Source organism: Lampris incognitus, chromosome 6 (assembly GCF_029633865.1).
Source record: "Lampris incognitus isolate fLamInc1 chromosome 6, fLamInc1.hap2, whole genome shotgun sequence".
Taxonomy (NCBI): Eukaryota; Metazoa; Chordata; class Actinopteri; order Lampriformes; family Lampridae; genus Lampris; species Lampris incognitus.
In genome coordinates, this window is record NC_079216.1 from 7,753,228 (window position 1) to 7,780,781 (window position 27,554).

Consider the following 27,554-nt stretch of genomic DNA (forward strand, 5'->3'; position numbering starts at 1 on the left):
GTCTAACCAGCTGGTATTATACGACATTGCCCTTGAAAACTACAAACTGCCCCACAAGAGAGATGCTGCCTGGCTAGCAGTGAGTTGGGGGACAGGCTTTCGAGGTACACAAAACTAACTCGTACACCGATGTTATTCCTCTGTATTTGTCCATGGAACTACGATAGGAAGTACAAGTGAGACGGTTAAGGGGAAACATTTATATATCTTTCTCTGGACTTCAGCGTACATTTTCGTGTCACAAAACCTTCATTATCTAACAGTAGCAAAGCTCTCGGTATGATCCCGGCTCTTTTATGAGGAGCTTAAACAGGTCTCCACAATCCAAATTCGTGGATTTTAGGTGAATTGGAGACCCAAAATAGGTTTCGGTGACGGCTGGTGCGCGAGTGCTTGTGTATGTGAGCCCTGCGATGGACTGGTGCCAAGCGACCCTGAACTGAGCATGAATGAATGGGCTGGATATTATATTATACCACAGGTTGTGGGTGCTTGTGGTACAGAGCTGTCAAAGCCGCACAAAACGCAAAGCATTCTGCTACACGCTAATAGCACGCAGACCTGTTTCGTATTTGCGCGGGATTAATGTACTTATATGACAGTAGGATTACACAGACCATGATGTGGGGCTTTTCAAGTCGCCTGTCATTTCTCTTATCATCATCGTCTGAATTTTATTATAACACTCATCGTATGGGTGGTGTATGTGGCACAGCTCTCTAATCTGGGCCCTCGAAGCAGTTTAAGACAAATCCAATCTGAGCTAACGATCACAGGAGAAAAGAGAGGCAGAAAAGGCGCGAGCGGAGGAAAGGGGAGGTGAAATGAAAGAACAACTGAGATTTAATCCGCGCCGAGACCACAACAAAAGGGGAATGCGAGAATAAGGAGCCTTTCATGGACGCGGCGGCCACAGCCAAAAACAAGCATCACTCTGCACATTCCCCGGCATTACTCTGCGCATGACTTACCAAAGAGCCGGCGGTGGAATATAAACTTGCCGGCCAGGAGGCCGGTGATGACGGCCAGTATCCAGCACAGCACTTTCAGGACATTCCACCCTCCCCCGGGGTACTTGTTGAACAGGAAGGAGAAGCAGTTGCCCACGACGATCATGTGGGCCTCCGTCTGGCTGTGAGAGACGGGGTCCTCGGCGAAGATGAGGAAGTTGAAGAAGGTGACCAGGTAGGCCACGATGAGACGGGACCACGGGTGCTGGAAATAGTAGCGAAAGCGGGCATCTATTTCCATCCTGGAGCTCCCCCGGCCACCTGAGAGCAAAGGGGGGGGGGAGGGAGAGGGAGAGCAAGAGAGAGAACATCTTTCCCTCAGATTGCTTTACAAAACACGGTGACAGTGGTAAAAAAAAACTAAAACACGCCCACACAGAGTTTCTAGATAGCGGGACAGGTTGTGCATCCAGCGCTGCTGTTATAACCCAGATAACCAAGAGAGGCCGAGTAACACCAGCTTTCCCTACCAAAACACGGCCTTAAGAGTTATTGTTTCTTCTATCTTCTTCCTTTAGCAGCCTGGAAATCCCTCTGGTTAAACAGGGGGACTGTTAGCATGAGGCATCTCTTTCTGAATTCCCATTTTAACAAGCATTTGTTGCTCAGTGACAATAACAACAAAAAGATGTTTTCAAATGAGCTCTTCGAAGACTGACTACTCGGTGGGTCGGCGAGGCACGTAAAGGCCGAGGCGCCTTACCTGGGCGAGGTAAGCTCTCCGCTTAAGGAGCAACAGTGTTTATTTAGACAGGCGATGCCCGCAGCCGCAGGCCGTGCGCCGCCCTCCCAGCTGCAGCAGCCATGCGTCTGGGTGGCGGTGGCAGGGGACGCCGACCTAAGCGCCGCTTGTGTAACTTCCCAACAGTCATCCCGTCTGCCTTTTTAAACCCCCACCCGGCCTATCGCTCACCCGTGAACTCCACCTCCTCCAGCTCTCACTGTGCTGCCACACAGCCGGTCTGGCTTTTTCCCCGGACCTCCGGGATCACACACACACACAGACACACACCCATGTCCCAAAATACCCACGGTGGCAATTAAGGGTGAGGTAACGCTCCTGGAATTAGCCCTGTCATATTGGACCATTGGCGTGGGTATTCAATTTCGCAGGCATCACACTTTGGTTTGCTCTGTGGCGGACTGGCAACCTGCCTTTTGTGCCCAGTGCATGCTGGGATAGATTCCAGCCCCCTGCGACTCTGAATTGGGTAAAGCTGGTACAGATGACGGACGGATGGATGGATGGATGGATGTTGTCTGGCAAGACTCCGACTGGTCCTGTGAGAAAGGACAGAGCCTCTTTAGGCTGCAACACTAAGCCTCCTCCGCTTTCATTTTCATTAAGCTGTAGCAGCTTCACGTGCACTTTCCCCTCGGGTCTGTCAGTGATTTTAATTGTTTTTATTTCACCGCAGACCACCTTAAAAAACTATATTTGGCCTCGGACTGACCAATAGGGGAGACCTCTGTGTCAAAGTGTTACCGGAAATACACGAAGGCGCTCCGTCAAACCGGTTCATCTCTGGCAGATTCTGAACGACTCTGTCTGTAATGTGACCAGCGCGAGTCGTTGGACCCAGACCTCCCCACCCTCCCCCACTCTCCCCCTCTCTCCCACACACACCACACACACACACCACACACACACGACTGCCACAGCAGCGATGCCGCCAAACGGCACTGCAAATCCGGGCCCGTCTCGGAGATTACGCACCAGCCAGCTCCACCGGAACCCTCCGATCACACCATTCCGACGCCGATGCGCACAGCGAGCTGGGACACGGCGAGGGACACGAAACAACACACCCCGAACCAAACGCGGAGACACCTTACCCCTGTACCCTCCCCTCTCCCCCCCCCCCCTCCCATGTGTGCAAGACGGCAAAGCCCACGCACCTGTTTGTCACCACGCCGATCTGCGGTTCCCCCCCCCCCCCGTCGGTCGATGGCCAGGACGCGTGTGCCCCCCGCTTGCCGCACGGCTTCTCGCTGCCACATCCAGTCCGCCTCTGCTCCCGCCCTCTGCAGTCACCCCCGACAGCTACCGAGGTGCACCGGGGAGGGCAAACGGGGCAGGATTACCCACGCGACCTGTTGTCCGCTGTGACACAGGAGCCCCCAAATCCTCTGCCATTGTGCAGGCGGGGGGGGGGGGGAGAGGACCGTCCGTGCACGCGCGCCCGTCCACGCCGGCTGCACGTCCGCGGGCACACGCTCGGTCAGCACGAGTGGAGGCGGACTTCCTGTTGGCTCGGATCCGTTGCTGAGTTTCCCGGGAAGCCCGCCGACGTGAGGGAGAGGCGCTTCGGATGGCGGAACGAATGGCAACGATAACAAAAAACGGGAGCGTAAAGTTCCGCGGCGCGCATATATACACACTCACGCCACCCGCGTGACGAGACGTGCAGCAGTGTCCTCCCCCCGTCCCCGCCGCTTCGCTGCGGTGGTATTTATCCGGCCATGTACGCGTTCATCGATTCGTCCGCACGGGAGAAGAGCTGCCTGCGCGCGGCGGCAGGGGGCAGGGCTGGAAGCGGCGCCTCCAGATGTTGCCGGATTTAGCGCCGAGCAGGCCTCCGTAGTGTCTTCCCGGTCGCGCGGCTAGGCTCGCGGCAAGCAGACGGGACTGCCCCGCAGACAGCCAAAACCCCCCCCCCCCCCCCCCCCGAGTGTAATCCAAACCCTGCATAGCTTCTGTATGGGGGGGATTCCTCAATTTGGGGCACTTCTGGCTTTTGAATTTTTTGAAAAAAATAAAAAAAATACATTTCTTTAAAATCTGTTTTTTTTTTAAAAAAGCTCTATTAATTAAATGGTCCGGAACAAATATCTTAGCATAGCTTTGATCGTCCTACAATATAAGTTTGATATCATGATGCTTTTTATCAAAGCTGTAACAGCAGCACGTGACGGCAATGGCACGTGATGGTAATGACGTTTTCACTTTTTGGAGATAAAGGTGGCCAAGTCTTAGACTTGCTAAGCTAACTTGTTAGCTAATGTAAACTACTAATAACACACGTTAGCCCCTAACTAACGGGTCTGACCCTTTAGCCGAGCGGTTAGTGATGTCGCCTTGTGGTGCGGTACACCTCGTATCGAATCCCGCACCGGGCAAGAAAACAATCGGTTACATTGGTGGCAGCGGCGGGATCCGGACGTGTGCAGATCCTCAGAAGTCTCTTCAGAGCGCGGGAAGAACAAGCGCTAGGGCGCGCTTCCGGGGAGGGTGACGACTGTAAACTACTAATAAGACACGTTAGCCCCTAATTAACGGGTCTGACCCTTTAGCCGAGCGGTTAGTGATGTCGCCTTGTGGCGCGGTACACCTCGTATCTAATCCCGCACCGGGCAAGAAAATAACCGGTTACACTAGCGTGCGATGTACCACGAATAAAGGGAAATGTCTTATTTTTGAACTAAATTACTCAACTAGTAACTTGTTTGGTACTGACGCCTAATAACCGTACTCTCAGATCAGGACGTGTACATCTTCACATCACTCACATTTGTGGACATGAAAGAGTCACGCTTCTGCCATGACCGGTCATGCGCATCTGGCATTTCTCGTTTCCATGGCAACCACGTTGTTGTTGTTTGAAAAGACGTCATTGCTCTCTAAAATGCTCGGTGTGACGTAACGTATGAGGGACAGCGATATTTAAGCATAAAAATGTGCAAATTGCACATATATGAATTTGAAATATGTCTTTTTAAATTACCATGAGGAGATGCAAAGTAAAGCCTTAATGAATTTAACCATTTGTATTACTTTATTATAGAGGGGAAGTTAAAAAGTCTGGGTTGGGGACAAGCCCAAAACAGTGAAATTCTGGCACATTTGAATTTTCAACATCCTGAAAAAGTATTAAAATATCATTATTGAGACACAAATCTTGTTTTGATAGCTAACAAAACATAACTCTAACAAATACATTGGTTTAAAAAAACAATTCTTGAAAATCTACCCTGGGTACAGAAAAACTCCCTTAATTGAAGAATCATCCATATACCTTTTAATCGTGAAATTAAAAGTTCTCATTGATACGAGCTGCACTTCCAATGAACCCGCTAACACTCGGCTAAGATCAGGTCTTAATGGGAAACTCACATCTATCACGTTGTGGTCTAGCCTTTCAAGACTAGAGTCACACAACACACTGTTACGTTGTTAATGTGGTGGTCCACAGTGTATGGTGAAGTTCTAGGCCTCTATGTCAGCTGTGTTTCTGTGCAATCTCAAGAAATAACTGGGGAATATATATTATTACTGACTCTTCTGTCAGGTTGAATCCTGATTGTTGAGACCACGTGTGTGAGGCTGCTAAAACAAAGAAGAGCTAACAACTAAAACTGTTGGCCCTCACCTTCTTAGAGGTATTAGTAGATCAGTACAGTTTCATAATGTAGTATATTAGTGCAGTGTATTAGTATGGGGCTATTAGTGGTAGTTTATATTAGTATAGTAGTAGTACAGCAAATTACTAAACTAATTTAGAATAAAAGTACGATTGTATTAGTATGATTTATTAGTTTATTACACGTGTGGAAATTGCCGGAAAGTAGAAACGAACGTATTTGTCATTTATTCTTCCGTACAAAATCACAACGAGAGCAACACGGCACTGCTCCAACAAACACAGTCCTCGCTCCACCCTGTCAGCCTGGAAACACTCTCTTAAAGGGCCCGTGTCTACCTAACACAGAACATCAACCAATTATGGTGAATTATGTCCATATAGCCCGCTACATATGTACCCCCACAATTCATTATAGAAAAATTCAACACGGAGGGGGGGGGGCGGATGGCCCGGCCACAACGGCTTTGCCGAACAGGTGTGGATGTTGGGGTACCTACAGGAGGGGCCTTAGGGACCCTGTGGTGGGGCGTGGGGGTAGGGAGGTAGAGGAACCTTAGGGGCCGGGATCAGGGTAGGAGGGTGCCCCCGCCGTGGGGGCTGGGCAAGTTCAACAGGTTGGTCTAAGGCCAGGTGAGCCAGTTTGAGGCGATTCACCGACATGTGCTCTGGTTTGTTGCCGACTTTCACGACAAAGTGCTTGTTCCCGGTCTCCAGGATGTGGAACGGCCCGTCGTAGGGAGGCTGCAGAGGTCCACGGTGGGCGTCGTGGCAGAGGAAAACGTATTCTGCTGGCTGCAGACTTGCAGGGATGCGAAACTGTGGGAGGCCGTGTTGCGAAGTGGGGACTGGTGCGAAAGCTCTGGAGTTAACAGTACCGCGGGTCGGGCCCTTTAGTCGAGCAGTTAGCGATGTCTCCCGCGGTGCGGGAGCGACGGGTTCGCGTCCCGGCTGCGGCAGTTCCTGTGGTTGCCCCCCGAATTCGCTACGGTACTGTTATGTGGCGTCCGCGGTGATTTCCCGCAATGCGAACTGCGCTTCAGTCTGGGCGAACCAAGCCGAGGCTGACCACTCCCAGAACCCCGGCAGCTTGAGAGAAACCGCATTAGTCGCCGTGTTCATAAAGATTTGTCTCTGGAAACGTCCAGCAGACAAACGTCGGGGTCACCGATGTGGAAATTGCAGTAAAGTAGAGACGGACAATTTCTCTCACTGACAACGCGTATCTTCTATTTTTCCGTCCGAAATCACAACGCGAGCAACATGGCGCTGCTCCAACGAACATAGTCCTCGCTCCACCCTGTCAACCCGGAAACACTCTCTTAAAGGGCCCGTGTCTACCTAACACAGAACATCAGAGTGCATTTGTATAATCCATGGATGGATGGATGGATGGATAACTCTAACCCGGAGCCTATCCCAGCAGTCAATGGGTGGAAGGCGGGGAGACACCCTGGACAGGCCGCCAGGCCAGCACAGGGTTCGTCCACCATCTATACACACACGTCTTTGGACTGTGGGAGGAAACCAGAGCCACCGGAGGAAACCCACGCAGACACTGGCAGAACATGTAAACTCCTCACAGAGAACGACCCGGGACGACCCACCAAGGTTGGACTTCCAACCCAGGACCTTCTTGCTGTGAGGCCACTGCGCCACGTATTTGTTATAATTTGGGAGCATATTTCGGTTATCTGCTGTAAACTAACTTACTAACTTGAATATGAAGAGGAAACGTTCATAACTGACACGTATGAAGTTCTCTTTGGGGGGGGGGGAATACCGCATTTTCTATTCTACTCTATCCTACTGTATTTTTCTATTTCGTTCCGTTCTAGTCGTTTGTTCGACCACGTGACCACGCCGTTGATGAGGTCACGCGCAGCGCGCAGTCCACTTCCTGGTTTTCAGCTCAGGTTCGGCCGATCAGCTGCCCCGGTCTGTTGCCGTACACTAAAACAACCATGTCGCATCAAACGGGCATCCAAGGTATTTGTGTCTCTTCTCTTTTAACGGCATCTTCTCCACACTCTCTCCCCGCCCCGGGAGCGCGTGAAGCCCGCTCAACTTTTAAGGACGGGGTTAGCTTAGCTAGCTTCCTCTAAAGCTAGCTTGACGCGAGCGAGCGTGCGCGCGCTGTGGATGAGCGCTGTCCGGATTTTGACTTCGCTTCTCCTGTCCGATCACACCGGGTGACATTTTTTTTTTAGTTGGCCGCTATCGAATTTACGAACCCCAAAAAATCGTTGAAACTGTGGACAAATCGCCTTTTTTTCTGTTTACCCGATTTTGTGAAGCTTTTCTGACCCCGAAGCGAGTCTTCGGAATTTACGGGGCAACGCCTTCATTCAAACGTTCCACGGACTCTTGCCGGTGTTCGATACATTGTATCGCGCCCCTCTAACGTAACGTTATTTTGTATCTCCCGTGTCTCTCTCTCGCCATTACCGCCCTGCTACCCGCGCTCTTTCGCCTCGCGTATAGCGCATTGCATTTTAATGGACGAAATAAGATGCATAAATATGGCTTGATTGATTCAAATCTGCTGCTCTAGTAGGTCTGGGCGTAGTTGACCCGTAGTTCTGCCTGCGAAGACATACCATCTGCTTTTCAAAGGAGCCCAGGAGGGTGTAGAGACTACAAAGCGGCAGTAGATTTGTTTATTTATTTATTTATTTTGTGGTGGTCTGCAACACTATGGACCCCTCTCACAGACGTGTCGTTGCAGCTGCTGAAAGTGACAATGGGTGATTTCGGTGTACCAAAGAGCAAGTGTGCTACTCATTATTACCTCTATGAGCTGCAACTGTGTTTGTCCTGCCATGACACCTCTGTGAAAAGGGTCCGTTCAGCTTTTACCGCAAGAGAAACAACGTTTTGGCTCGGCTGCTAGAGTCAACAATAAGCTTGCTGTTTAAACGAACTCTGGCAGTACTGAAGTGTGTTATGGAATTGTCATTTTGCTCTGGTAGGAATATTACGAAGTTCTAAGAAGTATGATTTGAGCATGATTAGAAAGCATGAGTGACGCAATACTGACCATACTGATGTGTGCTTACTATGTTGATCAACTGTAGGAGGCTCAGAAAGGCCGAAATTGTGCAGAACTTAGCCTACATCCCTTGAATGTGTGGAACATCTCAGATACTCTTTAGTCAAAATCAGCTTAAAAGGTTGCAACGATCGATATTGCTTACGAAAGAATGATTGGTTGTTTTTTTTTAAGGTTATCGCAATCCATGAACCATTTATTACAAATGATGTAATCCAGGTCTAATTTGTCCATGTTCCTTGACCCATGATAGGAGGCTAACTCATTCTGGTTATTTCCTCAGCGGGAAATGACGTGAAGGACATCTTTGCCGATGCCAGGAGCGGAGACCAATATCGAGTCTTAAAGATAGTGATTGAAGATGGTAAGCGGTGACCCAGAGGTCCCTAGAGTTTGTTTTATGCTTTTTCTGTCTTCTGTATGGGTGACAGCAACCCTTAATAGGTCTTCAATCCGCCATAGGCGACCCTAGAGTTTGAGGTCAACTGACAAGTCTTTGTCAAACATGATCCACCATTGAAGTGTTTGTTCTCGTTGTTCTTGTTCCTTTCTACAGAGCAGCTGACACTCGGTGGGACCAGAAAAGCATCAAAACAGTGGGATCAAGAGTATGATTCGCTAGTGCTTCCCCTCCTGGAGGATGACGTGCCCTGCTATATTCTGTACCGGCTGGACTCCTCCAACAACCAGGGCTATGAGTGGCTCTTCCTGGCCTGGTCACCTGACCGCTCTGTTGTAAGACACTTCACCATATGGTGCTTAAGGGATAATAACAAATAAAACAGCCTAATCCTTGTGGGTAAATTCAATAGTGCTGTAGCAGGCAGAATCTACAACAATGCAACCTTAACAACCTTTAACCTTAACCTTTAACCTTGCAAGGGACAATTGAGGAAATGTAATAACACAACTTACCTAATGGGGTTTTTCTATTAGCACTCTTTAGCCGCGGCGTGCCTTGATGAGTTATGTTTCGTTATGCACTCACAGCAGCAGATTCCTGCACCCACCCCTATTGTGTGGTATTGTTTAGATCCTGCTTGTGAGCAGGGCCAAAATGTGACAACGCCCACCCTCAACCAAGCTGTGTAGACATCACAAAATGTCGCCGTTCAGACTACAGAAAACGATAAAGAGTGCCCACATTTAGGACGCCGCCACGTTTGACACGCTTTGGTTTTACGGTTGAACTGCTGCCGATCGCGTATTTGCTCATTTGCCTGCGTTTCGCCATCCAGCTCCATGTCTTGTTAATCTATAGAAAAAAATATACCCTTAATAGAAAAACGGCAAACACCGTAAGCGCTAAGCCGAAAATCGAACCATACGTGGGAATGTGTCCTTTAAGTCCCCAGCTCAGGTGTTCAACTTGATCAAGGTAAGCGACTCCTGTTCCCTCGCTATTCCTGTCTAATGGAACATAGCTGGAGTCGTGCTTGCACAGTATGGCTGCTGATCACAGTTGCTCACGACACAGTACACTGCTGGTAAATTGTAACAAATGAAAAAGCCCCATAGTGTATTGTGGGCGGGGATGCAATTCCAAAGTAATTGCCGCAGTTTGCAATAGTCTTTTTATAATGTTGTGTAGGCTGGGTTTAATGGCGCAGTAAGTAAATGACTTTATTTATGTAGCACCTTTTGAGAGCAGAGATGTCACAAAGCGCTTCACAGAAGAAATAAAACATAAACGCACATGCAAACATAAAATACAATAAAAACATGAATACATGGAAAACAGAAAGATTACACAAGTGCAAGTCTAAACAAGTGGGTCTTGAGCTGCTTTTTAAAGGTGTCCAAAGCGAGAGGGTTCCAACGTTAAGGAGCCACAACCTCAAAAGTGCAACCTCATTTAGTTTTAAGCCTAGCTCGAGGAACAACCAGCAAACCCTGATCAGAGGACCTTAGAGACCTGCTGGTGACACAGGGCCATAGTAGATCTCTAATGTAGGCAGTTGATCATGAGAACTTGAAATTGGATTCTGAATTTGATGGGGAGCCAGTGAAGAGCAATCTGAATTGGTGTCATATGAGACCTTTTGGAGGACCCTGTCAAGAGTTTGTTTAGCAGCAGCACATTGGATCGCTTGTAAATGATCCAGGGTTGTTTTGCCGAGGCAGGTGAAAAGAGAGTTAACAGTTGTCAAGGCTGGACAATATAAAAGCACGAATTGAAGTTTCCCATCTCTGATTGAGACACAATAGGCCTGAGCTCTGCAGTGTTTCTCAGCTGGGAAAAACAAGAGCGAATCAGACACTTGACATGTTGGTCCAGAGTCAGAGCCTGAGCCATATTGACACCCAGATTTCTTATGGGGGATCTAACCGATGAGGCAAGAGACCCAAGACCATCTCTTATCTTAGGGACAAGACTAGGAGGGGCAGAAATAAGGATTTCTGTTTTGCAGAGGTGTAAAAACCAGGTCCAGAAAGTAAAAGTCCAAACCACGTATTTGCTCCACTCGTGCACTACACCAGCAGATGCTAGTCAACACCACACCTCAACTAGGTAGGGAAAACTAGCTAATGAAATCAGCTGGTGTAGTAACATGATTGGAGCAAATACACGGTTTGGACATTTACTTTCTGGACCTGGTTTTTACAACTCTGCTGTTTTGTCTGCATTTAGCTGTAAGAAATGGTCTGCCACCCAGTTTTTTATAGTCTTTAGGCAGTTATTTAAAGCTGACAATTAAGCTTTGTTTTGAGGTTTAAATGAGATGTATAACTGAATATCATCTGCGTAGCAGTAATAGGAGATACCTTTAAAGTGCCTTATTATCTGTCCAAGGGGAAGCATATACAAGGCAAGCAATAGGACCAAGGACTAAACCTTGACGCAAACCACAATACAGAGTTTCAGGTGAGGGGGCAAAGCTGCTAGCAGAAACTGCAAAATTCATCGGGGAGGGAGGAGGAGAACCACTGCAGGGCTGAGCCAGAGATACCCACCCACCGCCCAAGTCTCTCAAGCTAGATAAGGTGGTCCATGCTATTAAAAGTTGCACTGAGATCCAAGAGCACCAACACAGGACATTCTTCGAGACTCTAAAAAGAGGTGTTTCTGTTGAGTGTAACCGCCTCAAGCCAGATGGACTCAAACTCATCAAAGCTATTATGATCATTTATTGCAGTTGTGAGCTGCTTAGCAACCACTTTTTCTAAAATATTGGCTACAAAAGGGAACTTGGAGATAGGCCTGTAATGTTGGGGTAGAGAACGATCAAGGTTTGATTTTTTTTTTTTTTTTTTTTTTTTGAGAAGTGGTTGAATAAAACCTTGTTTGAATTGAGCAGGGACACGATCAGATAACAAAGATTTGTTGATTATGAAGAACACGGCAGGACCAGCAGAGCCAATGGCAGAGCACTTAGGGCTGTACCAGGACGGAGTCAGACATGGAGAAGGATGCCAAATTAGCTTTCAACCACTCTCACTCTCATTGAATCTCAGATGAGATCGGATGAGATGAGAGCATCATTGATACTCTCATCTCAGGAGGTTACGAGGGATCAAAGGAGAGACTTTCCCTCCTTCGATTCCTCGTAACCTCCTGATCAGTTTGAGACCGAAGTAGTCTAAAAATAAACGTTATAATTATAGTGTCCGGTGACAGGCATGTGCACGAGTCCATGAATACTGGGATGGCATCCAGAGCTTTACCTGTACCCCCGTCCATAGGGTTAGTGGTCGTGTCAGGAAGGGCATCCGGCTTAAAATTTTGCCAAATCATTATGTGGATTGACAAGACCATACTGGCTCAGTCGAGGCTCCATACGAGATTGGCTGAGGCCGCGGATAACAACGGCCGCCATTGGTACTGCGCCCTCACAGGGTACCGATGAAAACTGTACAGTCCGCTGTGGCGACCCCTGAAAAACAGGGAACAAGCTGAAAGAAGAAGAAGATAATTATTAAAAGTCCTCTTTGTCTCCTCTTCGGTTCGGCGATCATCTGTGATCATAATAACAATGCAGTGCACATTGTCTTATTTATACTGAAACAAGTGAATTAACCTTAGCAAGATGGTGGTGCCACCTTGTTGTTGTTTTCCTCATGTTTGAAAGTGTAGATAAGGGGGAAAAAAACCAGAATTTTTTTCTTCTATTTGACAGGATCACACTTTGTAGATAACGTGGCTCTGTATTGTGAGGTAGTTTTCTCCACAGACCTTTAATATTCGCTTGAAATTTGTTATCTGATCCAGTCAGACCCGGGCCATTGTGTTTGGAAACCATTTGTAATACAGTATGATGTCATGGCTGGTCAGGGTTGGCATGAAGAAGTAGAAAAAAAAAGAAGCGTAGGAGTGCTGCTGATGTGATGGGTGGATGTGGGGCGTTTCAAAGGAGCGAGCGACATCTGGCCTTAGTGCCGTGCCTGCATTTCGGTGTGCTCTTACCAAGTGGCCCCGGTGCATGCTGGGTAAGAGCCGCAAAAATCCCATTCCAGAAGATGCAGTGTTGCTCAGCATTCCTGCCCGGCTTCTCGAGGCGGAGTGCTTCAGGTTCAGGCTTGTTCGGAAGCTGCAGGTTTTCACAGCAGTTGCACTTAAAGGGATTTTCACTGGAACGTTGTGGCCTTCCACGTGTTCCGCTTGTTTTCGGGAAAACCGTCGCTTGACGAAGTGATGTCTCTGCAAAAGTAATTATGAAATTATGCTGTTGAATTTTTTTTTAATCCCCCCGGTTTTTCTCCCCGATTGTATCCGGCCAATTACCCCACTCTCCTGAGCCATCCCGGTCGCTGCTCCACCCCCCTCTGCTGATCCGGGGAGGGCTGCAGACTACCACATGCCTCCTCCCGTACATATGGAGTCGCCAGCTGTTTCTTTTCACCTGACAGGGAGGAGTTTCCCCAGGGGGATGTAGCGCGTGGGAGGATCACGCTATTCTCCCCAGTTCCCCCGAACAGGCGCACCGACCGACCAGAGGAGGCGCTAGTGCAGCGACCAGGACACACACCCACATCCGGCTTCCCACCCACAGACACGGGCAATTGTGTCTGTAGGGACGCCCGACCAAACCGGAGGTAACACGGGGATTCGAACCGGAGATCCCCGTGTTGGAAGGCAACGGAATAGACCCCCCCACCACCCGGACCCCCCCCCCCCCCCACCGTAGTTGAAATATTTGCGATGAAACTAGACATGATATTTCTGTATGTACTGTTAAAGTTTAGCACATGTCAGGTTTTTTGTTTGTTTTTCTGTGATTCACTGATCAGTTCTTCTTTTTCTCGACCACAGGTGCGACACAAAATGTTGTACGCTGCCACCAGAGCCACGCTGAAGAAAGAGTTTGGCGGCGGGCACATCAAAGACGAGATGTTCGGCACCGCTAAGGTCGGTCAGATGGATTACAGAGCATAATATATAATATACAGGTATTTTATATCAGGTATAAAACACTGCTGATGCCCCTTAGTGAAGCAGATTTTCTTAGAAAATGTGACTTTCTTTAACCGATCGTGTTTCTCCGAAGTATCCGTGGTACGTATGACCTGTAATTTACTGTTGAGATGTTCGTCACGAGGCTCACGCACGTCTGAGCACAGTCGATGGTGAATTACCCGCCGTCAGGCCTCGCCCTCTGTTGATAGCGCGTATTAAAGGTGTGACCAATGTACCGAATAAAATGCGTCTGTCCTCTTCCGACTGTTTAAAGTGAAATGCGTTTAATCCGCTGAGCGTGCTGTGATGTTGGTGTACGGATCAGGAGAGCGATGCTCTGGTTTCCTCCCACGGTCCAAAGGCATGTAGGTCAGGTGACCCGGCCGTACTCAATTGTCCCAAGGTGTGAATGTGTGTGTGTGTGTGTGTGTGTTGGCCCTGTGATGGCCTGGCGGCCCGTCCAGGGTGTCTCCCCGCCCGCCGCCCAATGACTGCCGGGATAGGCTCCAGCATCCCCCCGCCACCCCGAGAGCAGGATAAGCGGTTCGGGATCACGGATGGACGTTTCTCGGGTTATGTAACGAAACCCGTCTCGTTTGCGAACTCGAATCATTTTTTTGCCGATTCCTCCGTTGCGTCCCTCGTTTCCCGGAGAAATCTGGGGTTGCGGCACGTTTGCGCGAACCGATCTGTAATCGGATGGCGCTGTGATTTGACGCGACTCTAATCGGCGGCCCCGCGCGGCGCGGTTCTGTTTGTTTTCACGCGCAGGACGATGTGAATCTCGGCGGCTATAAGAAATACCTGACCTCCAAGGCCGCCCCCCTACCCCTCACCGCTGCAGAGGAGGAGCTGAGGCAGATTAAACTCAATGAGGTATGCAAGCAAGCCCACACACACACACACACACACACACACACACACTCTGAATAAGTCCACAAACCCCTGGTGGTTTCTATCTTGGGCCGCCTTAACAGGAAATGAAACAATGTAAGCGTCCTCCCGTGCATGCGATGGAGGACGCTGTAGCGAGGGAGTGCTGTGTGTGCGCGTCGGAGAAGGCCGGTGCTGCGTGCGCGCGAAGCGCCGCAAGGTCAGCAGCAGCGCGAGTGTGCGTCCGCTTGCTCGGCCGGCGCTGACGTGCTGATGCATTAAAACGGCAGGATGTTGGCAGAGATGAATCTAACGGGGCTCGTGCCGCTATCTGTTGGCCTCTTAAGTAATGCCTTGTGCACCGTAAGCGATGAGGATGCTCTAAGGAGAGCTTTCAGAGACCCCTGTGGAGTTTGGGGGGAGGATATTTGGTGATACTCGGCATTAGCTGTGTACGGTGTGCAAGGTCATGGTGCAGTTCTGGTGCTTGGTTGCAATGTTTATCTACCTTATTCAGACAAGACAGGCAGACAGGCAGGCAGGCAGACAGGCAGGCAGACAGACATACAGATGGACATAGGTGGATCGATAGGAAGGTTATTTTCATGAGGGGAGAAATTCTTTGCATTCCGTTGCTTACCAACACGGGGGGGTCGCTGGTTCGAATCCCCGCGTTACCTCCGGCTTGGTCGGGCGTCCCTACAGACACAATTGGCCGTGTCTGCGGGTGGGAAGCCGGATGTGGGTGTGTGTCCTGGTTGCTGCACTAGCGCCTCCTCTGGTCGGTCGGGGCGCCTGTTCAGGGAGGAGGGGGAACTGGGGAATAGCACGTGATCCTCCCACGTGCTACGTCCCCCTGGTGAAACTCCTCCCTGTCAGGTGGAAAGAAGCGGCTGGCGACTCCACATGTATGGTAGTCTGCAACCCCCCCCCCCCCCCCCGGATCGGCAGAGGGGGTGGAGCAGCGACCGGGACGGCTCAGAAGAGTGGGGTAAATTGGCCGGATACAATTGGGGAGAAAACATCCAAAGAAGGAAAAAACTTGCACATGAATACTAGATCCCATACCATTTACATACACAACAGAACAGATTAACACAATCGACACAGACACACACCCACGTCATAAAACCTGCAACACTGACATAAGCCAACAACACAGAAGCCGGTCAGTAGGCTAGTAGGGTCGTTGAAAGGTCACAGGAGTTTATTCAGTGCTTCTGTAGCAGGAGGAACAAAACTCGAGCTGAAATTGGCCCTTGTTGCACCCATAGGTGCTGTATCTGTGCTGGAGGGGAGCTGTTCAAAGCTGCTTGGCGTTCTTTGTTTGTTGCCTCTCCGCACCCCTATGGACAAAAGTGGTCGCGTTTTACAGAAGAACGGCTTCATTTTACTTCACTTTACTTCCCTTGTGCCATAAAGCTGTACATTCACCCTCTGGTAGCTGCTGCGTTTGTGTTGTAAAGCAGAGGGATGTGGTGGTGTTTTGTAAAGGAGAGAGATGTAGTGGTGTTTTGTAAAGGAGAGGGATGTGGTGGTGTTTTGTAAAGGAGAGGAATGTGGTGGTGTTTTGTAAAGGAGAGGGATGTGGTGGTGTTTTGTAAAGGAGAGGGATGTGGTGGTGTTTTGTAAAGGAGAGGGATGTGGTGGTGTTTTGTAAAGGAGAGGGATGTGGTGGTGTGTTGTAAAGGAGGGGGATGTGGTGGTGTTTTGTAAAGGAGAGGGATGTGGTGGTGTTTTGTAAAGGAGAGAGATGTAGTGGTGTTTTGTAAAGGAGAGGGATGTGGTGGTGTTTTGTAAAGGAGAGGAATGTGGTGGTGTTTTGTAAAGGAGAGGGATGTGGTGGTGTGTTGTAAAGGAGAGGAATGTGGTGGTGTTTTGTAAAGGAGAGGGATGTGGTGGTGTGTTGTAAAGGAGAGGGATGTGGTGGTGTTTTGTAAAGGAGAGGGATGTGGTGGTGTTTTGTAAAGGAGGGGGATGTGGTGGTGTTTTGTAAAGGAGAGAGATGTAGTGGTGTTTTGTAAAGGAGAGGGATGTGGTGGTGTTTTGTAAAGGAGAGGAATGTGGTGGTGTTTTGTAAAGGAGAGGGATGTGGTGGTGTGTTGTAAAGGAGAGCAATGTGGTGGTGTTTTGTAAAGCAGAGGAATGTGGTGGTGTTTTGTAAAGGAGAGGGATGTGGTGGTGTGTTGTAAAGGAGAGGGATGTGGTGGTGTTTTGTAAAGCAGAGGGATGTGGTGGTGTTTTATAAAGGAGAGGGATGTGGTGGTGTTTTGTAAAGGAGAGGGATGTGGTGGTGTTTTGTAAAGGAGAGGGATGTGGTGGTGTGTTGTAAAGGAGAGGGATGTGGTGGTGTGTTGTAAAGGAGAGGGATGTGGTGGTGTGTTGTAAAGGAGAGGGATGTGGTGGTGTTTTTTAAAGGAGAGAGATGTGGTGGTGTTTTGTAAAGGAGAGAGATGTGGTGGTGTTTTGTAAAGGAGAGGGATGTGGTGGTGTGTTGTAAAGGAGAGGGATGTGGTGGTGTGTTGTAAAGGAGAGGGATGTGGTGGTGTTTTGTAAAGGAGAGGGATGTGGTGGTGTGTTATAAAGGAGAGGGATGTGGTGGTGTTTTGTAAAGGAGAGGAATGTGGTGGTGTGTTGTAATGGAGAGGGATGTGGTGGTGTTTTGTAAAGCAGAGGGATGTGGTGGTGTGTTGTAAAGGAGAGGGATGTGGTTGTGTTTTGTAAAGGAGAGATGTGATGGTGTGTTGTAAAGGAGAGGAATGTGGTGGTGTGTTGTAAAGGAGAGGGATGTGGTGGTGTTTTGTAAAGGAGAGGGATGTGGTGGTGTTTTTATAAAGGAGAGATGTGATGGTGTGTTGTAAAGGAGAGGGATGTGGTGGTGTTTTGTAAAGGAGAGGGATGTGGTGGTGTGTTGTAAAGGAGAGGGATGTGGAGGTGTTTTGTAAAGGAGAGGGATGTGGTGGTGTTTTGTAAAGGAGAGGGATGTGGTGGTGTTTTGTAAAGGAGAGCGATGTAGTGGTGTTTTGTAAAGGAGAGGGATGTGGTGTGTTGTAAAGGAGAGGGATGTGGTGGTGTGTTGTAAAGGAGAGATGTGATGGTGTTTTGTAAAGGAGAGGGATGTGGTGGTGTTTTGTAAAGGAGAGGGATGTGGTGGTGTTTTGTAAAGGAGAGAGATGTGGTGGTGTGTTGTAAAGGAGAGGGATGTGGTGGTGTTTTGTAAAGCAGAGGGATGTGGTGGTGTTTTGTAAAGCAGAGAGATGTGGTGGTGTTTTGTAAAGGAGAGAGATGTGGTGGTGTGTTGTAAAGGAGAGGGATGTGGTGGTGTTTTGTAAAGGAGAGGGATGTGGTGGTGTTTTGTAAAGGAGAGGGATGTGGTGGTGTGTTGTAAAGGAGGGGGATGTGGTGGTGTTTTGTAAAGGAGAGGGATGTGGTGGTGTTTTGTAAAGGAGAGGGATGTGGTGGTGTTTTGTAAAGCAGAGAGATGTGGTGGTGTTTTGTAAAGGAGAGAGATGTGGTGGTGTGTTGTAAAGGAGAGGGATGTGGTGGTGTTTTTTAAAGGAGAGGGATGTGGTGGTGTTTTGTAAAGGAGAGGGATGTGGTGGTGTTTTGTAAAGGAGGGGGATGTGGTGGTGTTTTGTAAAGGAGAGGGATGTGGTGGTGTTTTGTAAAGGAGAGGGATGTGGTGGTGTTTTGTAAAGGAGAGAGATGTAGTGGTGTTTTGTAAAGGAGAGGGATGTGGTGGTGTTTTGTAAAGGAGAGAGATGTGGTGGTGTGTTGTAAAGGAGAGGGATGTGGTGGTGTTTTATAAAGCAGAGGGATGTGGTGGTGTTTTGTAAAGCAGAGGGATGTGGTGGTGTTTTGTAAAGGAGCGAGATGTGGTGGTGTGTTGTAAAGGAGAGGGATGTGGTGGTGTTTTGTATAGGAGAGGGATGTGGTGGTGTTTTGTATAGGAGAGGGATGTGGTGGTGTGTTGTAAAGGAGAGGGATGTGGTGGTGTGTTGTAAAGCAGAGGGATGTGGTGGTGTTTTGTAAAGCAGAGGGATGTGGTGGTGTTTTGTGAAGGAGAGGGACGTGGTGGTGTTTTGTATAGGAGAGGGATGTGGTGGTGTGTTGTAAAGGAGAGGGACGTGGTGGTGTGTTGTAAAGCAGAGGGATGTGGTGGTGTTTTGTGAAGGAGAGGGACGTGGTGGTGTTTTGTATAGGAGAGGGATGTGGTGGTGATTTGTAAAGGAGAGGGACGTGGTGGTGTGTTGTAAAGCAGAGGGATGTGGTGGTGTTTTGTAAAGGAGAGGGATGTGGTGGTGTTTTATAAAGCAGAGGGATGTGGTGGTGTTTTGTAAAGCAGAGGGATGTGGTGGTGTTTTGTAAAGGAGCGAGATGTGGTGGTGTGTTGTAAAGGAGAGGGATGTGGTGGTGTTTTGTAAAGGAGCGAGATGTGGTGGTGTGTTGTAAAGGAGAGGGATGTGGTGGTGTTTTGTATAGGAGAGGGATGTGGTGGTGTTTTGTATAGGAGAGGGATGTGGTGGTGTTTTGTATAGGAGAGGGATGTGGTGGTGATTTGTGAAGGAGAGGGACGTGGTGGTGTGTTGTAAAGCAGAGGGATGTGGTGGTGTTTTGTATAGGAGAGGGATGTGGTGGTGATTTGTGAAGGAGAGGGACGTGGTGGTGTGTTGTAAAGCAGAGGGATGTGGTGGTGTTTTGTAAAGGAGAGGGATGTGATGGTGTTTGGTAAAGCAGAGGGATGTGGTGGTGTTCTAGAAAAACAGCTTGCAAGATGGACGGCGATGAGGTATTGTATCTCATTGTGGCTGTGTATCCCATCTGTGTGACATAAATCGTTTCATCAGATCTCCCGAGGAATTTTTTTTTCCGTTTTGGATTTTTCTCCCCTTTTCCTCCCCAATTCTACTTGGCCAGGTACCTTATTTTCCAAGCCGTCCCAGCCGCTGCTGCACCCCCCTCTGCTGATCCGGGGAGGGATGCCGAATAGCACCTCCTCCGATACATGTGGAGTCACCAGCTGCTTCTTTTCACCTGACATTGAGGCGTTTCACCAGGGGGATATAGTACCGTAGGAGGATCATGCTATTCCCCCCAGTACCCCCCCCCTCCCGAGCAGGCGCCCCGACTGACCAGAGGAGGCGCAAGTGCAGCGTCCAGGACACATACCCGCATAGTGCTTCCCACCTGCAGACACGGTCAGTTGTGTCTGTAGGGACATCCGACCAAGCCGGAGGTAACGCGGGGATTTGAACAGGCGATCCCCGTGTTGGTAGGCAACGGAATAGACCGCTGTGCTACCCGGACGCCCCACTCCTGAGGAATCTGACCTGGCGACAGTTATTTCGCATTGTTATGTAACAGTACCTAATTTTCTCACCGATGGTCTAATCTGCTTTTAGGGGTATCAAAGTTAAACGGAGACTGATAAATAACTAGTGAAGGACTGCTCGTAGCAGCTTTAAGACGATTGTGAAGCAGGTCATCGTGCTTTAAGTGTGATCAGTCATAGATGCAACGTGGCATCCGTGAATCTAACCTCACGCTGTTATGTCTGAACCGCTCCTGTGAAGTGAGTCAGTCCTCGGCTGCAGACGAGGGAGTGCAGAAGGAGACTTCTGATGATCTACAACCGTAGCTTATTTTGGGGGGAGGCGGTCCTATAAACAGACCAGCTATGAGCACTTTAAAGGAAGTGGCGCTGTCTAATTGCTGCTGTCACATAAACAAGAACTGCCTCTCACAGCACCATAAAAGGAAGTTCTTTGATAGGCAGCGATCCTGTTCCAGGATGCAGCCGCTCAGAAGCAGCGGGCGAAAACAAGACGTCAGGGTGGAACTACTTCCCACTTGAGTCAGCTGTGGGGAGGACGATAATATACAATTAATCTGCTGAAAAGGAGGCTTTTGAAATATTCATCAGGCGAGCGCCTTGGAGGCTTTCGCCGAGTAGCGGGCTAAAGGTCCCGCAGTCCTGTTTGGCATGCAAGTCGGAGAAATTAGCGGTTCAGCCGTGTTTGCGAGGCATTCTCGTTTTTCTGAGAGCCGGGCTCTCTAAAAATGAACGCAGTCCATCAGAGTAGTATAATCCCCGCCCGGCAGTCGCAGCTCTGTAGGTGTTTTCCAGGAGGGCTGTTGTCTCTTTCAGTACAAACATGTAAGTTCATTTGAGGAGAACGTGGTAGTTTTGGGGGTGGTGCATTCACAGCTTTTATCGGTGTGTGTGTGTGTATGTGTGTTTTCCAGGTGCAGACGGACATTAGCGTGGACACCAAGCAGCAGACGCTGCAGGGAGTGGCCTTCCCCATGCACGGCGACGCGGTCGAGGCCCTCGAGCGCTTCAGGGACAGGAAAGTGAACTACGTCCAACTTGTGAGTCATATGACTTAAATCATGTTTTGATTCCCCGTCAGTTTTCAAGGTGAATCGGTCAAGCAGGCACATCATTTGTTTTCATTTGTAAGTAAGATACGGTAATTAGAGACGCACCGATCGATTGGCCGGTGACCGGAATCGGCTGATTTCCAGTTTGATTGGCCGTGACCGGTGACTGGCCGGTCAGTCTCAGATAATCCGATACTGTGCTGCTCAGATTTACACGCATGCTCTGCACAATGGTTCACGTCCATAGACTGGATCAAGTAATGGACGTAGACACTGCGATATCACCCACCATTGATTTGTGGACTGCTGTTTTGAAGCCTTGAGTTTGGCATTTTCCTGTCGCCATCTTGGTTTTTTTGCAACCAGAGGTGACCATATTTGGACGAGAGGGTGGAGCTGGGGAGGAGCGAGGGGTGGATCTGGCTAAGAAACCAAGGATACTATGCACGCCGGCAACCTGACTGTACCTGGTTCCGCCATACGAAGCCGCATTCCAAATTTATCACATGCTAAGACAACAAGACCAACTCGAAATGGCTGCTTCACATGAACAGTGTTAGTGTAGCTAAGAGAGTCGCTGATTAAATAATATTTTGCATGGATAGATTATCATCAACTGGACAGCACCCAAAAACAAGCTCACGGCTATTTAAACGTACACAGTGCCATGGATACACATTGCAACCAGGTCCTGACTCACCTTTCATTGAAAGCAGACACACCCCTAATTACGCATAACTGTAAGCCTTAATATAATTTAAACGGGTGAGTTTTTTAAAATTCACCCCGCGTCATGAACGGGGAAATTAGCTATAGAGACCAAAACCATTTTTTGTACCAGGCTGTAGCCATGTTTGTTTCTGTTGTAAAGTTGGCCGTTTTAACATGGGGATCTATAGGGATTGACTCGCTTTTTGGAGCCAGCCTCAAGTGGCCATTCGAGGAACTGCAAATGTTTACACTTAGCGTTGGCTTCGTTTTTCCGCCCTGAAGGGTGCCGCTTGTTCACGTCGTACACACAATGGCAGACTGTAACGCCCCCCACACGCACACACAAATGTTGTGGAAAACCATCGTTTACTTTGGGAAAGTAAAACATGCTAGATAAAGTGGGATATACTGCAATTCAGTTTCAGTGTGTACAAAAAAAGCTCCGTCCAGTAACCTAGAGCAGGTTTTCATTTTAAGATTTGTTTGAGTGAGAGAAGGTCCTGTAACCTGGTGCAGTTCTGGAGAAAATTTAGGTTATTTAATAGCCAGTATTTTACCATGAACATACAGTTGAAATTTCCATTAAAGAAAAGTTACGTAAATGTTTTTGTATGCTGTCAATTATGGTTCTTAGAAGAAAAAAATCAGAATTGGCCAAAATCAGAATCGGCAGTCAGACTTTTAAAAAAAACCGTTATCGGCCAGGAAACTTGTAATAGGTGGGTGCATCTGTAACCATAAATGTTTCTATTAAAAAAAAGCTTAAAATATAATTAACACAAAATTAAAGACTTTTTCTGTGTCTTTACTCGCAGACGAACAAAGAGATTGTCATGCTGACCAAAGGCCTATTGTGTCATTTCTGCACATTGAAATTCAAAAGGCTTGTCACAAGATCAGTTTTCGGCACAAAGCAATACTTGTGGCACTCGGATCGGGCGCTGCCTTGTCTCGGCGCCCATTTTTAAACAGTTCTAATTGTGCGGCGGTGAAAGAGCCATTGTTTGTGTTTTTTGCGGGACAATGTAAGGTAGACAGACGTTCCAATGAAGTCTGCTTTTGCTTTTTTTTACTCCATCCAAGGAACGCTGACAACAAGAACATGTTCATTTTCAATCAATTCATCTTCATAGTTCCTATTCCAGGTAAATGAGACCTCACAGTTGTTCTCATTGGAGAGCACTGGCGCAGTGGTGAATGCCTTGCTCACGGGCACCTTAACAAGAGGCAGAATAGAATTTTTTAAACTTGCTCTCGCTTTTTTAGCTGGCTTGGGATTCAAATAGCTGACCCTGTGGACAGAGCGGCATTCCTGTGACCCCCCCCTGAGGCTGACTTGTCATTGCTCATGTTGTGTCAACAGGAAATAGAATTTGAGAAGGAGCTGATCCGGTTGTGTAACACTGACCCAACAGAGGTCAAAGACCTGCCGAAGAGGATCCCGAAAGACTCGGCGCGTTACCACTTCTTCCTCTACAAACACTCCCACGAGGGCGACTACCTAGAGTCCACAGGTGAGTCTTACGAGTCTAATCCCACCGGGGGCTACCTAGGATGATCTCTTGATTTGGCCCCACGCTGAGGTGGATTGATTGCCATTGGTCATTTTTAGTATTTCCGCCTAACTTTAACTGTAATTCCTTACTTGTCTCTAGAAATCTTTAGATATCTTCTATATTCTTAGTTACTTTACTTGCTATACAGGATTTTGCTGATGTTTGCCATTCTGAAACCCCCTCAGTACAACCCCCGGCTGGGGGTTAAAGGTCATTTTCTTTGTTTAAATCAGGACCACTCAGCATCCCTTCTGATATTTTCTAGTCATATTATGCTTCAGCAAAGCCAGAATATCACACACAGATCCTTTTAGCTTGACCGTTTCGCCATGTTAAATTCGCACTATGTACAAACTTCTCTTGCTTTTAATAAGTTCATAACTTATACTGTTAGCCTTTATGTGTAATGACCATATTTAACTGTCATCTTCTTTCCTGTCACAGTCTTCATTTATTCCATGCCGGGTTACAAGTGTAGTATCCGAGAGAGGATGCTCTACTCCAGCTGCAAGAACCCACTGGTCGACATGGTGGAAAATAACCTCCAGATTGAGATCGAGAAAAAGGTAAGGTTCATCCCGCCGAGAGATGGAGGCTGATGGCGCATATGATAGGATGCACTCTGTGACACCCTGAAGGAAACATAAGTTTTGGGCGAAAATAGAAGATTAAAGTTATTGGCAATTTCAGTTTTGTTTTTTGTTTTTTTGGGGGGGGGGGGTTCCGCGTTTTCTCCCCAGTTGTACCCGTCCAATTACCCCACTCTTCCGAGCCGTCCCGGTCGCTGCTCCACCCCCTCTGCCGATCCGGGGAGGGCTGCAGACTACCACGTTCCTCCTCTGATACGTGTGGAGTTGCCAGCCGCTTCTTTTCGCCTGACAGCGAGGAGTTTCGCCAGGGGGATGTAGCGCGTGAGAAGATCACGCTATCCCCCAAGTTCCCCCTTCCCCCTGCCCCCCCGAACAGGCGCTCTGACCGACCAGAGGAGGCGCTAGTGCAGCGACCAGGACACATACCCACACCCGGCTTCCCACCCGCAGACACAGCCAATTGTGTCTGTAGTTACCTTCGGCCCGACCAAGCCGGAGGTAACACGGGGATTCAAACCGGCGATCCCCGTGTTGGTAGGCAACGGAGTAGACCGCCACACCACCCCTCCACGGTGATGTATTGTTTTGCTCTAGAGTGACGTGGAGATAAACATATTGGCTCAAACCACTTGAGAAAAGACACAAGCAACATACACATTGTAATAAAACCAAGCACACAGAGAAGCGACTACATCGTATCTCATTTTTTGTTCTTTTGTTTTGTGACATATTTTTCACCTCTGCTTAGGAGGAATTATTTCCCCACCCCCCATTTGTGTCTGTCTGCAAATTATTTCAAAAACGGAGTTCTCATCATGTTTTGAGAGTAGGTGGGCCCTGGGCAGAGGAACAGCCTTAAGATTTTGGTAATGGAATTTTATTTTTATATCCATCCATTATCCAAGCCGCTTATCCCAACTGGGGTCGCAGGATGGTGGAGCCTATCCCAGCAGTCACTGGGCGGCAGGCGGGGAGACACCCTGGACAGGCCGCCAGGCCATCACAGGGCCGACACATTCACACCTAGGGACAATTTAGTATGTCTGATTCACCTGACCTACATGTCTTTGGACTGGGGGAGGAAACAGGACCCCCAAGGTTGGCCAACCCCAGGGTTCAACCCAGGACCTTCTTGCTATTAGATGACCGCGCTAACCACTGCACCAACATGCCACTGTATTTTTATATACCTTTTGAAAAAAGTAGGGCTGTGTGTTGGCAAGAAGTTGGCGATACGTTTCATAACATGATACAAGTGTCACAATTCTATATCTTGTGATATTTTATGATACCACACTGTGATATATTGCAACATTTTATCACAATTTTAGAAGCGTCGTTTAGACAACGCCTCAATATGCATTAAATCCGAGTAATCTGAGCCGTAGCTAACGTGGTACTGGTGGTTATGTGCAGCCCTGTTACAATGCTGCATCTGCCACCTAGTGGTAAGACATGGAAACTATACAATGAAGTAGTGCCGCTGCCACCTCTCTGGGTTTTATTTGTAATCTGAAGAATCAGTGCAGTGTTTTTGAAGCTCGATAAACTATTTTGAAAGATAGTATCGTGATGCTCAAGTGTACGGTGGCCCAGTGGTTAGCGCTGTTGCCTCGCAGCAAGAAGGTCCTGGGTTCGAACCCCAGGCTGTCCCAGATCCTTTCTGTGTGGAGTTTGCATGTTCTCCCCGTGTCTGCATGGGTTTCCTCCAGGTGCTCTGGTTTCCGCCCACCATCTAAAGACTATGTTAGGGTAAATACTCCTGCCTGTGCCCCTGAGCAAGGCAATAGGAAAAAAGAACTGGAGTTGGTCCCCGGGTGCTATTCTGCGGCTCCCCACTGCTCCTAGCATAGGATGGGCGAAATGCATAAAAGGAATTTCGTTGTTTGTATGTACAATCAGGGGGTAAGCGGTTTGGATAATGGATGGATGGATGTACAATCACAAATAATAAAGTCGTCCTCCGACCACATTTTCTTGCAGCCCGGTTTAAAAAGCAATGTGATGTTCAGGATCTCCTATAGTGACGAGTGCTGACGGTGGCACAATTAAATTCATAAAACCAGTAAACCACCGTCACCACCTCGCCAGCACTTTCAGCTTGGCCACAAATTCTCGGCTGTTATTTTCACGACTAATGATGAGGTCTTGAATCCAGATTTCAGGCTTATCTTGTTGCGTATTAGCATATCTGCGTCGAATTCGGTTCCGCCCCTCCTCGCTCATCGACGCCTTTTCTTCTTTTTCAGCTGGAGATCGAAGACGGCGACGAACTGACCGGCGACTTCCTGTACGAAGAGGTGCACCCCAAGCAGCACGCGCACAAACAGGCCTTCGCTAAGCCCAAAGGCCCCGCGGGAAAGAGGGGTGGCCGCCGAATCACCAGACCACCTGCAGAGGGCGAAGAAGACGATTAGAGACCAGAACACCCCCGCCTCGCTCCTTTACCTGTGCCCCCACAATGGAACATTCCATTCATGGGAGGGAGGAGGGGGGGGGGCTATTTGACACAACCTTTGTTTAGAAAAAAAAAAAAAAACCCTGAAAAACCTTCATTTCCCACAAAGTTCATCCACAGACCGAACTATGCACACAATGAACTGAGCAATGACACACACGCACACACACACCCCAGAATTTCCATTTGTAGCTTGCCAAATGGAAGGTGAATGAGTATAGATATGTAAGTTACTGTATTCAAAAGGTATTTTGCAGAGATTCGAAGAGGCTGGGAAAAAAAAAAAGAGGCTGAGGTTTTTATGTTGTTGCTGCCAACTCCAAAACTTCAAAAAAAATGTCGTCGGTGCAACTGATGTGAACTCGTGCCATCGTGATAAAACTCTCCAATTATAAGTTCACGTACGCTTGAATTTCTTTAACTCGCATTCCTTAACACGTGTGTCGGCGCTGCACACGCTGGGGCATTGGTCTCCCGGTTGTTGTACGCCTGACACGAGGTTGGTCCAAAAGCAGAAATGAAACAAGTATTCCGCTTGTCATTCATTCATTTTAACTGTGCTCTTTTTTTTTTTTTAAATTAGATAAAATTTGATTTCTCTTTTTTTTTTTTACATATATATATTATAACTGTGATTTACATGGGGGAAAAAATAACAAAACACACATCTGCTGAGAAACTTATTTTTCTATGCAAGTGCTGTATATGTACATACTGTAGCTGTGTGATGGTCTGTGTTTAGGGGGGGGGGGGGGGCAATCTTGTCCGAGCTGATGATCTTCGTCAATGAGGGCCATCGTAGAAAAGAAAAGGAGAAAAAAAAAAAAACGGGCTTCCAGATTATTTCATCATGACGCCAACTCACATAGAGGAAGCTGTTTTTATGGCGTGGTTACAATACTAGATGGAAAAGAAGAAGAAGAAAAAACCAGCTACTGGATAGGAAAGGGAATACTGGTACCTTGATCATGATGTATGCCACGTCCACTTGTCTACTGATGAATATTAGGCAAAATACCAAGCTTCACCTCATGTTTTGAAGGGAAAAATCCCTTTGCATTCATATAGTGTAACTATAATAGAAACAAAACTCGTTTGGTCTTAATTGTTTTCTTACCAGAAATCTTTCTTTTTAAAGAAGAGAAATAAAATATTTAAATCATG

At 48.1% G+C, this 27,554-nt stretch overlaps 2 protein-coding genes across 2 annotated transcripts; one reads left to right on the forward strand and one right to left on the reverse strand.

The window, feature by feature from the left end:
- Positions 1-719: 719 nt before the first annotated feature.
- LOC130113995 (transmembrane protein 117-like) lies at positions 720-9,369 on the reverse strand. The gene is made up of 3 exons (XM_056281712.1): positions 9,339-9,369; positions 972-1,271; positions 720-763 (listed from the first exon to the last, which is right to left on the reverse strand). The coding sequence occupies exons 2-3, from the start codon at positions 1,249-1,251 to the stop codon at positions 720-722; spliced, it is 324 nt and encodes a 107-aa protein (XP_056137687.1). The 5' UTR covers positions 1,252-1,271; positions 9,339-9,369.
- On the forward strand, positions 7,287-27,554 carry LOC130113679 (twinfilin-1-like). The gene is made up of 9 exons (XM_056281259.1): positions 7,287-7,360; positions 8,707-8,787; positions 8,980-9,158; positions 13,675-13,770; positions 14,590-14,694; positions 20,938-21,063; positions 23,150-23,300; positions 23,787-23,908; positions 26,182-27,554. The coding sequence occupies exons 1-9, from the start codon at positions 7,336-7,338 to the stop codon at positions 26,347-26,349; spliced, it is 1,053 nt and encodes a 350-aa protein (XP_056137234.1). The 5' UTR covers positions 7,287-7,335; the 3' UTR covers positions 26,350-27,554.